This window comes from Myotis brandtii, unplaced genomic scaffold, assembly GCF_000412655.1.
Source record: "Myotis brandtii unplaced genomic scaffold, ASM41265v1 scaffold1026, whole genome shotgun sequence".
NCBI lineage: Eukaryota > Metazoa > Chordata > Mammalia > Chiroptera > Vespertilionidae > Myotis > Myotis brandtii.
The window spans coordinates 293,679-309,672 of record NW_005353435.1 but is presented as its reverse complement, the minus strand read 5'-3'; the positions used below and the strand labels follow the sequence as shown (position 1 = coordinate 309,672).

At 53.3% G+C, this 15,994-nt stretch overlaps 1 protein-coding gene across 1 annotated transcript in view; it reads right to left on the bottom strand.

The window, feature by feature from the left end:
* SIPA1L2 (signal-induced proliferation-associated 1 like 2) overlaps positions 1-15,994 on the bottom strand; it is a 64,656-nt gene that overhangs the window by 17,790 nt on the left and 30,872 nt on the right. The window contains 5 exon segments of the mRNA XM_014535922.1: positions 1,466-1,569; positions 2,117-2,217; positions 2,929-3,012; positions 4,272-4,529; positions 14,463-14,737. Of these exon segments, the coding sequence (XP_014391408.1) occupies positions 1,466-1,569; positions 2,117-2,217; positions 2,929-3,012; positions 4,272-4,529; positions 14,463-14,737 (822 nt within the window).

Here is a 15,994-nt window from a genome sequence, read left to right as displayed (position 1 = left end):
TCGGGGATCACAGGGTTAACTGGGGGCCCCCGGAGACCGTCTAGAGCAGTGGTCACTAACCTTTCGGACCTCGCGGACCACCAGTGGTCTGTGGACCACCGGTTGGTGACCGCTGGTCTAGAGTGTAAGGGATGCTGTTAGTCACAGGCACGTGGAGGCCCGAGCGAGCTAACGGGGCAGTGCTCTGTGGGGGAAGCTGTGGGGTCCCTGGGAGACAGAACAGAGTAATGTCCCTGTCTGTCTGGTGTGGCCACGCAGGCCCCTTGCACAGCTGGGAACACAAGCAAGACCTGGGCACCGGGCAAGGGCTGACCCTGCATCGTGGTCTGTCACTCACAGCCATCGATCCCTCAGCGCATCCGATGTTTCTGTCACACAGCGGTGCCCTCATGACTACGCCACCCGCCTCCCTCTGCTGAGACCGCTCAGACCTGGAGGTGGGATCGAGCGGCTACCGCAGAGCTGCCCAGACAAGGTCAGCCAAGGTCAGGCTCGGCCGAGGGAGGACGGTCCCATGTGCTAACACTCAGCAGCAGAGCTCGCCAATGACAGGGAGGGAGGAGGAAAGACAACTCAAGCCAGGAGCTGATCAAATTTCTACACCTTCCAGCTTTAAAAAATAAGCTACTTCAGCCCTAGCCTGTTTGGCTCAGTGGACAGAGTGTCGGCCTGCAGAGCAAAGGGTCCCAGGTTCGATTCCGGTCAAGGGCATGTACCTCGGTTGTAGGCTCCTTCCCGGCCCGGGCTCTGGTCGGGGTACAAGAGGCAACCCATTGATGTGTTTCTCTCACATCGATGTTTCTCTCTGTCGTTCCCTCTCTCTTCCACTCTCTCTAAAAATCAATGGGAAAATATCCCCCAGTGAGGATTTAAAAAAAAGCTACTTTAAGGCGGCCTTTCTTGGCAACAACCAACAATTCACGTTTTCGAATTTAACTGGAAGTGTTCCCGGAGCTAGTCACCTGTAAGCTCCGCCTCAGGGCCGGGCGGACAGTGAATGAAACCCAATGTCATCCTGACCCATCGGGGCCGGTCCCACTGACCGACCGGTGACCGGCGGCGGCAGGGCGCCCGACCACACACGCTGCACAGACCCCGTCAGTCCGGTGCCCACAGTGGAGACACCTCACAGGTCACGAGAGGAACACGATTTAGTGACTATCAGCGCTGGGTCGCAGGGTCAGAGGCTGACGGTGCCCTCGTGGCCTTGCCCGTAACGACTGTGACCTTTCTTCGAGGTTCTTCATGAATCAAGGAGAGAAAAAAACCTTGACTTTTATTTATTTTTTCACTTCGGCTCTGAGAGGCCTGCGGGGTCAAGGGCACACCGTGGAGAAGCCCTAGCAACAAGCTAATGTGACGTGCGCAGAGGCGTCTGCGAGGCTGCACGCGACCCGTGTGCGGAGGAGGACTCAGGTGGGGGAGGACTCACGCAGGGGGAGGACTCACGCAGGGGAGGACTCACGTGGGACAGCTTGCTGGGGGACTCTTTGCAGCTCCCGTCCTTCTGCAGGCCTCGGTCCTTGTAGGAGCCCAGGACTTTGGAGGGTGGGCCGTGCCATTTGGTTTCTGTCACACGGAGAGAGAAGAGCTGAGCACCCAATTTCTGGCGTTAACAGAAGAGCCAAGAACACGGGAGCCCAGCACGTTCTGGTAAAAGTAAACAGGATGGTGGCTCTAGGACTTTCTGGTCTTACCAGCGGACATGCCCCAGGGGTGGCAGAACACGCACCATAAAGGCAATGGTCCAGCCTGGCCGGCGTGGCTCAGTGGTTGAGCATCGACCTATGAACCAGGAGGTCAGGGTTCGATTCCCGGTCAGGGCACATGCCCAGGTTGTGGGCTCGATCCCCAGTGTGGGGCGTGCAGGAGGCAGCTGATCCATGATTCTCTCTCATCATTGATGTTTCGATCTCTCTCTCCCTCTCCCTTCCTCTCTGAGATCAATAAAAAAATATATATTTTAAATTGTATATAAAAAAAATAAAGGTAATGGTCCATTTCTATAGGCACCACCAGCCTGACCCGGCCCGATGACCTCAGAGATCGAGCTGACACCCACCAGCCATGTGCGAAATAAGCGAAGGGGGCAGGGGGGACCGGAGCTCCTTATTACCTGGGTGCCTGCCTCCATCCATGGCGTCCTCCCGGTCCCTGGCTCCTTCACACTCCATAGGGCCCGGGCCCTGGTGCTCGAGCAGCAGGGGGGACTGGCACCTGGAGAGCGCACAGAGCTGAGCCGCCATCACCATGTTCCCAGGCGCCCTGGAGCTCACCCGACCTGCGGGCACCTGGGCACCAGGTGAGCCCGCGCTGCAAGAGTGGTCCTCAGCCCACTCGGGAGGCAGCCGTCCGCTGCTCTCTACCAGGAGGCAGGCAAAGGGTGTCGAAGGCGGGCCCTGCCTGCTCTGCAATGTGAGGGGACATTTCCAAGGGCCCTGCCCAGAGAGCCCCCAATTCCCTCATGTCCCCCTGCTCACAAAGACCTTATTAAAAGAAAGAGCAGCCCGGCCAGCGGGACTCAGGGGTGAGCGTCGACCTAGGAACCAGGAGGTCAGGGTTCGATTCCCGGTCAGGGCACATGCCTGGGTTGCAGGCTTGATCCCCAGTGTAAGGCATGCAGGAGGCAGCCGATCCATGATTCTCTCTCATCATTGGTGTTTCTCTCTCTCTCTCTCTCCCCCTCTCCCTTCCTCTCTGGAATCAAAAATACATTAAAGAAAGAAAAAGCAGGCAAGCTCGGGGTACAGACAAATGAGCACTAGCTGCCTAGATAGAAACCAGGAGCCTCTGGCTGGACAGGCTCAGCAGGGCCCACCTGACATCTTCACACCCCCTGAGGGCTGCGTATGTCGAAGTCCCTGAAACAGGCTCCCCCAGGCTCCCCCGGCTCCCGGGCCCTTCTGGGCCCTCCCCAGATGGGCATACCCGTCGTAGCCCACTTGCGGTCTCCAGGGCCCACTCCCACCCGGTCCGGGGTCGCTGGAGGATGACTGGTTGCTGGGCGAACTTCTGAAACGGGGACCAGAACCATTAGCCGGGCACCGAGGTCTCTGTGCAGCCAGCACCTGGCCTGGCTCGCTTTCCCAACGAGCCCACTGTCACAGGGAAGGAGTACACGTGGCAGGTGGGGCAGGGTCAGTGGTGGACACAGAGCGAGACCTCGGGTGCTCACGGCTGGCGCTGCGTCACAGGAGAGACGTGGCCGGAGCACGTAACGTCCCGTGCAGACCGTGTTCCTGTGACACACGGAAGCACAGCCATGCGACCCCAGAGGCCGGCGTTATGAACACATCACCATGATGGGTGTGTGAGACCTCACACAAGACACATTTTGGTTCTGTATTTGGTTCTGTGCAGAGAGAAAACTCTAAACTCCACAAAAGTAATTTTAAATTCACCTCACTTTGCTTAAAAGGAGGAAAGCCAGGAAAAGCTCACGATGTGGGCCCCCCCAACACACCGCCACGGGGAAGATGGGGTTCATCCCTGATGGGGCAGCTTTGTTTCTACTCAGCGCTGCTCTCATGGACCTAGAGCAGCGGTTCTCAACCTTCCTAATGCCGCGACCCTTTAATACGCCGGGTACTCGTATGTACTCGTATGTGGGTGTATCTGCATATGGGCGGACCCGCCTGGAGACGGATAGAGGAGCGGTGTCTCGGTTCCTAAGACCATCGAAAATATGTGTTTTCCGATGGTCTTAGGCGACCCCTGTGAAAGGGTCGTTCGACCCCCAAAGGGGCCTCGACCCACAGGTTGAGAACCGCTGACCTAGAGGGTCTGAGCTAACCTGGAGGACCGCAAAGGGAGGGGTGAGCGGGGCCCTGGTGGTGGAATCTGTGATTGGGACCCTCATTTTTTTCCTATTTATTTTCCAACTACAGTTGGCATACGGTATTATATTAGTTTCAGGTGTACAGCAGTGATGGGCCATATCCACTTTACAAGGGGATCCCCTGAGGTTCCCAGGATGCACCTGGCACCGTGCACAGTCCCTACAATACTGCGGACTCTGTCCCCTACGCTGCACGTTACATCCCGTGACTGTCTTACACTCAGTCCCTCGCAAGGACCAGCGTGTCACCTGCTCCATCGCAGGGCCAGGGCCAGGGGGCTCCCGCATCCCTGCACCCCAGGCCTGCCCCTGCCTGTCTTGCCCACCTGTCCGGACAAGCCAACTCAGCACCCCGCAGCCCCATGGGAAGGCCCCCCACAGCCGGGCTGTGCCCGACGGGACACTGCGGCCTTCGGAGGTGGCGCCACGGTACCTGGTGCCGTCGGGCAGCTTGCGGTCGAAGGAGGTGCTGCGCGGGATGGCGGCCTGCGCCTGCGGGAGCAGCTGCTGGCACGGCAGCCGGTCGGGCGTGCCAGGGGCGGGCGAGGCTCTGGGCAGGGGCTGCAGGGCCGGGGTGGGCACCCGGTGCCATGTGGTGTTCCTCCGAAAGGGGGTCTTGTACTCGCAGGGGGTGCCCTCGCTGTCCAGCTTGTACTCCACCATGGGGATGCGGCAGAGCTCCGAGCAGCCCCTGCGGGGCGAGGAGAGAGAGAGAGAGAGAGAGAGAGAGAGAGAGAGGCTCAGGCATCGGCTTGGCTTCCTCGCAGCCCCGTGTGCTCGTCGGGCCTACAGACCAGAGGCCGGGCCATTGCATCCGAGGAGCAAGTCTCGGGGGTTCAGGGGACCCCGGGCTGCCGCTGCCTGAACGGGGCGGGTCAGGGAATTTTCCGTGGAACCCACCAAGGTTAAAGGTCGCAGAGTTACATTCTGAACGGAAGGAACGTGAACCTTGCATCTGGGGAATCAAAGGGCCACTGGCATCGCTTGTCTGGGTTTCCAGTTTATTAGGTTTTAGTGTAAGAGGAAGAATAAACAAAGAGAAGACAGATGGCTGAGTGGTGCGGGCACTTAATTTATGCTCAGACTGGAGTCCTTAGTAAGTGGCTGTAATTCAGCTGGAGTCCGGGAGGAAGAAGGCGCTGTCAGTGCAGAGTTGGGAGGAGTGGGTGAGAGGAGCTACAGGGAACTGCAGTGCGTGCGGCTGGAGGGGGCCAGGGTGGGATAATATTCCGTTTCCAGCCTCTGCACAGCCATATGCAAATGATTTTTAAATTTTAAAAACTGGCATTCTTCAGCCCTAATAAAAATCAGCTATCCTCAAAAGAAGGGCTTTTTATTTAAAAAAAATTAAAAAAAATTGTTATTGATTTTTAGAGAGAGAGGAAGGGGGGAGGGGGAGAGAGAGAGAGAGAGAAAGAGAGAGGGAAACATCAATGTGACAGCGGAAAATCAGATAGGCTGCCTCTTCCAGGTCCCCTACCGGGGATCGAGCCCACAACCTTTTGGTGCACAGGACGAAGTCCAACCAACTGAGCCACATGGGCCAGGGACAAAGAAGGGCTTTATTTTTAAATCTAAATTAATTTCGTTATAATGTGACACTTGTACAGCAACTACTCTTATAAACCGAATATTTCCTTTATTTCTGTGACTGAGACATCATAGAAATACTACTACTTATAATATGTCATCAAACCTGGTCAACCTTAGTTCTGCTCCATATGTATGAGAAATTCCTTTAAAAAAATGGGAACATGCCTGGCTGGCGTGGCTCAGTGGTTGAGCGTTGAACTATGAACCAGGAGGTCAGGGTTCTGGCTTCCCCCACAGTTTTCAGTTTTCTTGCCGGGGGGGACACTCGGAGACAATAGACAAGGCTGCAGGGTGGCTTACAAGGAAGCTCTATAACAAATGAATATGTCATCTACTTAGACTCCCAATTAGCATGCGAGATAGACATCAATAAACACTCAGCTGCAGGGTTAGAAATAAATGTGATTGTTAACTCTGGGGCCTCGAGCCAGCAACTGTCTGAGTCTAATGTGTCTGAGTGTATCCTGCGAGGCAAGCCATCTTGTCGACCGGGGTCACAGCAAATGTGCTGGTTGAAGATGCAACATGACGGGACTGTGAGAACGACACACAGCTCCACTGGCTGGAGCCCTCGGAGGATCTCACATTCACTGCTTCACTCTGACAGCCTGCCCGTCCGGCGTGGCTCAGCGGTTGAGTATCGACCTAGGAGCCAGGAGGTCACAGTTCGATTCCCAGTCAGGGCACATGCCTGGGCTGCAGGCTCGCCCCCCGGTGAGGGGCGTGCAGGAGGCAGCCGATGGATGATTCTCTCTCATCATGGATGTTTCTCTCTCTCTCTCTCTCTCCCTCTCCCTTCCTCTCTGAAATATATTAAAAAAAAAACAAAAAACCCAATACGGCAGGTCCCTCTGAACCAGTTCTGTGGGCTTCCTGTGACAGGGACACGCGTGCACTCACTCCCGGGACACGCGTGTACTCAGCAGCATCCTCCTACCGCAGGAAGCAGCTGCCACCCGCGCATCCTTGGGCCACAGCTGCTGCCGCTTCTGGCAAGGCCAGCGCCCAGGGGTGTCCGCTCCGCCTCACAGCTGACAGCACCCACACTCGCTGCCAACCCAGCACAGCACCTGGACCCCTGAACCTCAGACAACCAGCGCGAGATGCCGGCAAGAAGGCAACAGGCTGCCCCCGAGGCCCATTCCCGGGCGGTGGCATCTCGTTTCCTGGGAGAACCTCCATTCACCATCACTAACTTGAGCGCTTGTAGGAGAGGCTGTGGGCTCCCCCTCCGAGCCTGACCCAGGACGGCCCTGCGGGCCCAGCGGGCTGAGCAGTTTCCTCTCCCCTCCCAGCGGGCCTCTCCACACCAACCACCTGCTCTCCATGAAGGAGAGTTTGCGTTCAGGGCTCCAACCCAGACCCGCCATGTGCGGCCCAGAAATGGAACAGCCTCTTGGAGTTCTTCTTTACATAGATTTCTATTGATTTCAGAGAGGAAGGGAGAGAGAAACAGAAACATCAATGATGAGAGAGAATCGTGGATCAGCTGCCTCCTGCACACCCCACACTGGGGATCGAGCCCGCCACCCGGGCATGTGCCCCGACTGGGAATTGAACCGTGACCTCCTGGTTCACAGGTCAATGCTCAACCACTGAGCCACGCCGGCCAGGCAAGGCTTATTCTTTAAAAAAAAAAAAAAGAAACAAAAGGCATTTGAACAAATTAGCAGGGCCTGGACCGCATGGCCACAGCCTGACCACGTAATTACCACTTGCGTCTGCTGCATTCTGAGGGGCCCGCTGGTTTCACTTCACTTGGCTGCATCGCAGAGACTCTTGAACAAAACCCAGCAATCAGAGGGCAGGCCTACAATACTCTTCATTGCCACCCGATTCCAACCCGCCACCCACCTCGTCCAGCCCTTGACCGAGTCCCACAGACACCACGGCACTGCCACTCCCACAGATGTCTGAGGTGCTACAGCTCCAATTCTCAGAGAAGGCTCGGAGAGGGCGGACAGGTGACACAGCTCATCAGAGACAGGGTCACCCTCGGACCTGGGGCCTCTGACTCCTGGCTATGTGCCCTTTCCAAAACCCGTGGCCACCTCCTTAGGAAACCACCAAAGAGCCCAGCCAGCATGGCTCAGTGGTTGAGCCCCGGCTTGTGAACCACGGTTCGATTCCTGGTCAGGGCACATGCGCAGTTTGTGGGCTCGATCCCTAGTAGGGGGCCTGCAGGAGGCAGCCGATCCGTGCTTCTCTCTCATCATTGATGTTTCTATCTCTCCCTCTCACTTCCTCTCTGAAATCAATAAAAATATAGTTTTTAAAAAAGAGAGAAAACCACCAAAGAACAGGTAATGTGGCCCACGTGTGCCGTGTTTTCCACTAGGAGCTAAAAAAAAAAAATCTTGGAAACAAAGGCGGACAGATCCCTGGAAAGAACTGCCTGCTTCTTCTCCATTATTCACTTTGCGAAAGAATCCCTCCTACCCCTGGGGGTTAAGGCAATGGCTGATATTTTAAACGTTCTTTACATCTGTTATGCTAATAGCCTGCTAATAGCTAAATGACTCTTCCCAAGTCATCCAACAAGGTGACAGGGGGAATTGAAGCTCAGTCACTAGACTCTCCAACTCTTTCTTCCTGATGCATAAAAAAATCAAAAGCCTGCGAAGGGGGAGAGATACCACACAGGGCGGCTTCCCGGGAAGACTGGGGCGGTGTTGCACTGGAGGGAGGCACTAAATGAAAGATTAACTCACTTCCCTACAAATGCCCTTGATTCACAGACATAGAAAGACAGCGAGACTATAGACCAGCGGTTCTCAACCTGTGGGTCGCAACCCCTTTAGGGGTCGAACGACCCTTTCACAGGGGTCGCCTAAGACCATCGGAAAACACATTTATAACTAACATATTGTTTTTGTGATTAATCACTATGCTTTAATTATGTTCAATTTGTAACAATGAAAATACATCCTGCATATCAGATATTTACATTACGATTCAAAACAGTAGCAAAATTACAGTTATGAAGTAGCAACGAAAATAATTTTATGGTTGGGGGTCACCACAACATGAGGAACTGTATTAAAGGGTCGCGGCATTAGGAAGGTTGAGAACCACTGCTATAGATAGAAAAAGAGACATCAGCCCTGGGCGGTGGCTCAGTTGGTGGGAGTGTAGTCCCATCCAACAGAAGGTTGTGGGTTCGATTCCTGGTCAGGGCACATACCCAGGTTGTGGGTTCGATCCCTGGACGGGGCGTGTGCAGGAGGCAACCGATTGATGTTTCTCACATTGATGTTTCACTCTCTCACTCCCTCTCTAAAAATCAATCCATCTCCTCTGGTGAGGTTAAGAAAAAAGAGAGACATCAGACCATAAACCTTTTGAATAAGGACTTGAACCGAAGGTGTCAGATGACACCTTCCTCACCAAGCACACGGGCCGACTGGTCTACCCACTGGGCGGTACCCAGCACAGCATTTGACTCAAAGGCTCAGCAAGTTCCCCACGAAGCCAGCCATGCCCCTTTCTCCCCGAGAAAGCCCGAGAGCAGGAATAACATTTCATTGCGTGCGATCCTTCAGAGTTAACACAGGGGCTTCTCCACAGCCGTTTGCTGCCTGAGCTATGATGAAGACATCCCCACCAGGAGAGCACCGCTGGCTGTCCGTCCTCACGGCGTGGGGAACCTGTCAAGCTGGAGACAGTTCTACTTGCCCAACTAACAGAGAGCCCGAGCTTTGCTGTCACCCCCTGCGTCCTTGTCCCAGGGTCAGTGACAGGACAACATCCTCCACTACAAAACAGCGTGGACACGGAGATACGGAGCGCGCTTTCTGCCCAAGGGGAGACACGCTGTCGGGCAGTTGGTTGTTGCTACGGTTGGAGAAAAATTTTTAAGCAGCGAAAACATGAATGGGAAGTCCTGTACTGGAGAACGCTAGGGAGACAAACAGGAGCCCGTAAGAGTCAAGATTAGGTCTGTCCTGTCTAGTGGGATAAGCCCAGACCCAGCAGTTTCTGGCACAAACTCTTTAAAAGCGTGAACAAGTGAATGAGTGAGTAAATGTGAGGCAAGCTAGCTAACATTCCTTCTGTAACCCAATGCGCTTACCTCAAGCAGAGAGAGAACATTCTATACATTCCTTTGCAGGGACTCAGAAGAGTGAATGTAGTTCAGTTACTTTGAGAACCTAAGTTCTGTTTGTTTGTTGTTTTTTTCAGGGGCCATAAGACAACACTAAATGTAACTAATTTTTCTTCCCCGTACGAATAAATTGGACCTCTAATCTAAAACCTCACTTTAGTCCAGCCCGGCTGGCATGGCCCAGTGGTTGAACGTCAACCTATGAACCAGGAGGTCGTGGTTCGATTCCAGGTCAGGGTACATGCCTGGGTTGTGGACTGAATCCCCAGTGTGGGGTGTGCAGGAGGCAGCCGATCCATGATTCTCTCTCAGCATTGATGTATCTATCTCTCTCTTCCTCTCCTTTCCTCTCTGAAGTCAATAAAGATATATTAAAATGTAATCATGCCCTAGCTGGTTTGGCTCAGTGGACAGAGTGTCAGCCTGTGGAGTGAAGGGTCCTGGGTTCGATTTTGGTCAAGGGCATATGCCTGGGTTGCAGGCTCAATCCCCAGGAGGGGGCGTGCAGGAGGCAGCCAATCAATGATTCTCTCTCATCATTGATGTTTCTATCTCTCCCTTCCTCTCTGAATTTAATAAAAATATATTTTAAAAAGTAGTAATAATAAAAAAAACCCTCACTCTAGTCCAGATTTCCACTTACCATTTGCGTGCGCACGCGTGCGTGCGCGCACACACACACACACACACACTCACTGCTTATCTAACAGAAGTGAGCTCCCCTTCCTGCTTCGATTCCCACCCTCCCCTGTGCACTTGAGGGAGTTGAATGGCCAGGCCACAGGCAGCAAAAGAGCCGACAAGTACAGAAAGCTCCACTCTCACAGAATGATGAGAGAACCACAATTTGGATGCAGGACAACATGAGATAATTTCCACTGTTTTGCATTATATAGAAAAATATGTCATGTCAACAGAGGAGGAGAAATCACACAAAACAGATGCACCCCAGCAAGGAACTCCATTTCCATTTTTATTGGACATAGTGACTAAATCACTCGCCTTGCATAGCAACTCATGCGTGATTCTGATGAGCTGTTACTTCCTTTCTATCCTCCTTTTTGAGTGGATTTGCTTTCCTGGAGATGACACTGGCAGAATGTCAGTCCCCTGGGCAGGCCGGGGGCGGGGCCCCACCAGCCGTCCCAAAGCCAAGGTTAATGAAGCGGCTTCGGCAACTCTTCACCTTGGCCCAGACACTGCCTGCTGGGGGGGGGCGCCTCCTCCCTTTAATGTCGCGTCCATGTGAAGAGCGCTATTCCCAAACCGCTTCCTGCCACTCATTCCCAATCTGTGTGAATCCACTCAGATCCAATCCCAGCAGGAAATCACTTAATAAGCTCCCCCGAAGGAGACCCTCCCTGCCCGGGGTTCCCTGGAGCTCAAGCTGAGGGGGGGGACCGAGGAGGGGCGCGCTGAAGGATCATCACCCCGAGGCCTAAGAAGGAGCCTGCAAAATGCAGGGTAGCTTTTGACTCCACGGTGAATACTTTCCCAGCCAGAGACTTCATTACATTCGGCAGCTTCTGAGTCATAACAAACACCTGACCTCAGACAGCCGGGATTGGGGGTGGGGTGGGAAGGGGGGGCACTATGAGTGACAGGCCTCGCCCACTGCCGGCAGGAGCAGATGGGCTCCCAGGCGAGTCATCTCTCACTGATGCCCTCTGGACAACCATGAAGCTGGTGAAGGGCAGAAATGAACTGCCGCGTTTTCACTTCCTCGTCACCGTGTTTATGGAGAACGAAATCTCTTGCAATCCATTCATGGGGTCATTTTGGTCATCCTTGTGGCTCTTACATTACAGACAACTTTTTAAAAATCACACACACACACACACACACACACACACACACACCTAAGAAGGAGCCTGCAAAATGCAGGGTAGCTTTTGACTCCACGGTGAATACTTTCCCAGCCAGAGACTTCATTACATTCGGCAGCTTCTGAGTCATAACAAACACCTGACCTCAGACAGCCGGGATTGGGGGTGGGGTGGGAAGGGGGGGCACTATGAGTGACAGGCCTCGCCCACTGCCGGCAGGAGCAGATGGGCTCCCAGGCGAGTCATCTCTCACTGATGCCCTCTGGACAACCATGAAGCTGGTGAAGGGCAGAAATGAACTGCCGCGTTTTCACTTCCTCGTCACCGTGTTTATGGAGAACGAAATCTCTTGCAATCCATTCATGGGGCCATTTTAGTCATCCTTGTGGTTCTTACATTACAGACAACTTTTAAAAAATCACACACACACACACACACACACACGTAAGTGCATGTTTTCCTCGTGCCCCTCCCCGACAAGCACCAAGAGCCAATTTGTAAAGAAAGACGGGCTAGTTTTCATGCCACAAGTCAAAGGTGTAGCTTTAGCTTGAAGCCTATGCTTGTACATGTTGCTGTAGGACGGATGGTGCTAAGCTACGTTTCCTTTAAAAGATCTGTATTTTGATTTTTCAAATGAGTCACATGCTGCCCATTTCCCCCTAAGGCCCTCCCTACAGTTTCTTAAAAAAAAAAAAAAAAAAATCTAACAGCGCAGAGGCTGAACTCCGGCCCGGGTGACATTGAAATGACCTTGCACACGGCTCGCCAGGATGGTTTGTTTCTGTTCTGGAAGCTGCCTGACAACAGTGCTTTATTCGGGCTCCCAGGCAGCCACAGGCAGAGCGAGAGAGTCCCAAACTAACAAACACGTGGATTTAAAAATTTACAAAGTCAAATTCAAGAAGACTGAATCGAAAGAATTTTAAATGGTCCAGGCTGGGCTTAAAACCTTCAAGATGCCGAAATGTGGATGGCGAGGCGGGCCACTTTGGGAGGGTTACTACTAGGCAAACGGCTAATTCTCATCCTGGCTACAGTTAAAATACAGAAAACACTTATTCCAGATTCGTCCAGAGGAAAATTTGTCTCTTCAGGGAGAAACATTACCAGGAAACAAAGGAAAAGCTCTAAATATCCTCAATAGCTTTAATCAGAGACTTTGCATTTGACACAAAGAAAGGATTAATTATGCACAGACCAAGGCAGTTAAACAAGTCCTTGGCTTAAACAACAACAACAAAAACAGCCTAAACTTGTAAATGGTAGTTTTTGTTTATTTGTTTTAGTTAACGATATTCAGTACTTCTTAGGAGATTCTACTTTTTTAAATCGTATGTTTTAAATAGCAAACACAATGATAACTTTAACATATTTATTAACCGGATCTCTTGAATGCTTTAAGAAGTCTTACTGTAGGCCAAGGCGCAACATAGGAGAAACATGTTTTTAACCTGAAGGGAGATCCGGGTAACATTTTTGTCTAATGCTATGGTAGTACTCGACCTCTGGGACAGATAAAAGGACTTGATTTTCCCCATAAAATTTACAGATCTTGAACTCTACCAAAGGAAGAAAGAAATCTTACTGTCTGGAAAAATGTCCTAATAACTGGCTTAAACTTGATTTTAAAAGACTTTCACTTATACACTATCTTGGCTTCCCGGGAATGTGCCCTTGATAGGAATCGAACCTGGGACCCTTCGGTCTGCAGGTTGATGCTCTATCCACTGAGCAAAACTGGCCAGAGCTGAACGCCAGTCCGTATCACCCTGCAATGGCCTTTGCACCCCCAGGGCCACTACCTGGTCCCCAGCTCAGCATGTCTCCCACACCTCAAAGCCCCTTCTCTCTCTGACTCGTTCACGCACGCGGGGTTCCCACACATTCGTGTATTAAATCTAGTCATTTTCTCTTGCTCATCTGTCTCGTGTCTGTCTGAGTATCAGACCAGCCAGAAGAACCTTGAGGGTAGAGGGAAATCTGTTCCTCCCCACATGGGTCATTAAATCTTAAGTAATTACAATGAAAAAGTCATCTCCTCCATCACACCGGCCACATTTCAAATGTGCAACAGTCACGTGAGGCCCGTGGCTACTGCTGTGGGCGACACAGACAAGGGACACGGCATCACGGAGAGTGTTGGGGACAGTGCTAGCTTCTCGGGTGGACGGCAGGGGCTGGAGAAACCATAAGCAAAGTCCTGGCGCCACAGATAGAAGTTTAACAAGTGGCAGTGGCATCTCGTGATCGCTGAGTGATCAGCATTTCTTTAGAGCAGGAGAAATCCAGGGAGAAAGAATCTTAGTGATCTCAACAAGACTCGGGTGCTGGTGAGGCCCGGAGGTGCTCCCATCTTCCAGGCACTGAACGAGGCCCAGAGAGGCTGTGCCTCACACCCAGGGTCACACAGCGCAGGCCCGGATCCCTGAGCCCACTTTCTCTCTCACCACCAGAGCAGGGACTTCTGGGACGGAGCGGGAATGTGACCCGGGCACCACCAGACACGGCAGAAAGCCTACCAGAGCCAGAGGCAGCTTGTCCTTAAATAGCATTCCTTGCCCGGCCGGTGTGGCTCAGTGGTTGAGTGTCCACCTATGAACCAGGAGGTCAGGGTTTGATTCCCGGTCAGGGCACATGCCCGGATTGTGGGCTTGATCCCCACTGTGGGGCGTGCGGGAGGCAGCTGATCCATGATTCTCTCTCATCATGGATGTTTCTATCTCTCTCTCCCTCTCCTTTCCTCTCTAAAATCAATAAAAATATATTAAAACAAAGGAAAACACACAGTCATGGCTCCGTGTTAGGGAAGGGAAGCGCACAAACACTGCATTCGCGAAGGCTGAGCAGTGACACAGCCTCACGTCCAGGTGAGCCAGGGCCGCTCTGCAGCTCAGCGTGCGGCGATAGCTCAGCTTGTACGTGGTCACTGTCCCGTTAAATTGCTTAGAAAATGACGCTTTATCGTGTACTTTACACTGAGAGCTGTCAGAGCCCTTTTTAAATTGCTCTGATGGCTGACAGCCAGGAGACGTGGTGGGGGAGCCCTGCGCCCGCGTTTTCCCAGGACCCGCAGGAGCAGCGGCCCCGCCGGGCTTACCTCCGGGGCGAGCCATCGCCGTGCGGCTGGATGATGACCACCTTCACGGTCATGGACGTGCGCAGCAGGTCGATCATCTGCTCGTGGGTCAGCGTGGCCACGGCCACCTTGCAGATCTCCACCAGGCGGCTGCCCTGGCGCAGGCCCGCCTTCCAGGCAAAGCCGAAAGGCTCCACGTCCGCGACGATGCCTTCGAAGTTCACGTGGAAGCCGAGCTGGCCCAGCCCGTTCCTCCTCAGGGTCATTTCCACGGTCTCGCAGCCTCTGGTCACTATCTGAGGGGATAGGAGACGGTCAGAGACGCGGCTGTGGGGTCCCCGTGTCAGAGGTGCACACACAGGCCTCGTGCCCGCTCCTCCTCAGCCTCACAGCCCTGCCCTCGAACTGTCCACGTGACAGGGACACATCTCAATCCAAGTTCAGCATCATTAACCATATGGGCATCAGGCGCAAAAAAATAACAAGAGTTACGCAATGGTTTCATTCTTCTTTTTTGTTTTGGTTAATCCTCACCCAAGGATATTTTTCCATTGATTTTTAGGGAGAGTGGGAGAGAGAGGGAAAGACAGAGAGAGACATCGAGGTGAGAGAAACACATCGACTGGTTGCCTCCAACCAGGGCCAGGGCCCGAGGAGCCTGCAACCAAGGTACGTGCCCTTGACCGGAATCGAACCCGGGGCCCTTTGGTCCGCAGGCTGACACTCTATCCACTGAGCCACACCGGCTAGGGCAATGGTTTCATTCTTCAAAGGCAAATCCACCTTGTCACAGGTGTCCTGCCTTTTCTCAGAAGCCCTGACCTTAGGGCTTGTGACCTTAGACGGTCTCTGATGATCCCCCCTCCTTTTTTGTGTCACCTGATTTGGCTCTTAAGCATAGGAACTGCATTGCTCCAGATGGACTGTCCTGGTGCAAAAAGGACTCTTTTTTAAATATATTTTTATTGAATCAGAGAGGAAGGGAGAGGGAGAGATAGAAACATCAATGAGGAGAGAGAATCATCGATCGGCTGTCTCTTGCACGCCCCACACTGGCATATGCCCTGACTAGAAATTGAACCAGTGACCTCCTGGTTCATGGGTCAACGCTCAACCACTGAGCCATACCGGCCGGCCGAAACGATTACACGTTTCACCCGTCAAACACTAAAGCCTGTCAGACAACTTCATTCAACTTCAAAATGGCCCAGAGCACTTCCAAGCTAACGCTGAGCGACGCGCCCCCGGATGGGCAGCAGCAGCGGCAGATGCCAGGGAAGCAGGGGGTGCTGGCTCTGCACCAGCCTGGGGACACCTGTTCCTGCCCGAGGACCCTCCCCTGTGGACGGATGCCCTCGCTCGCCTGGGCGCTGAGGCCTCAGCTCTCATGTGCCCGGCCAGCCAGGCTCTCGGCACCTGCCACCAGGGCGGTGTGAGGTGGCGCTCCTCCAGCGGGCCATCTCTTGGAGGCCAGGGGCAACCCCAGGCCGCAGCTCTCGGGCTCTGACACCCCGAGAGTATGCAGCAGCATCACAGAAAGGAAATGAAAGAAG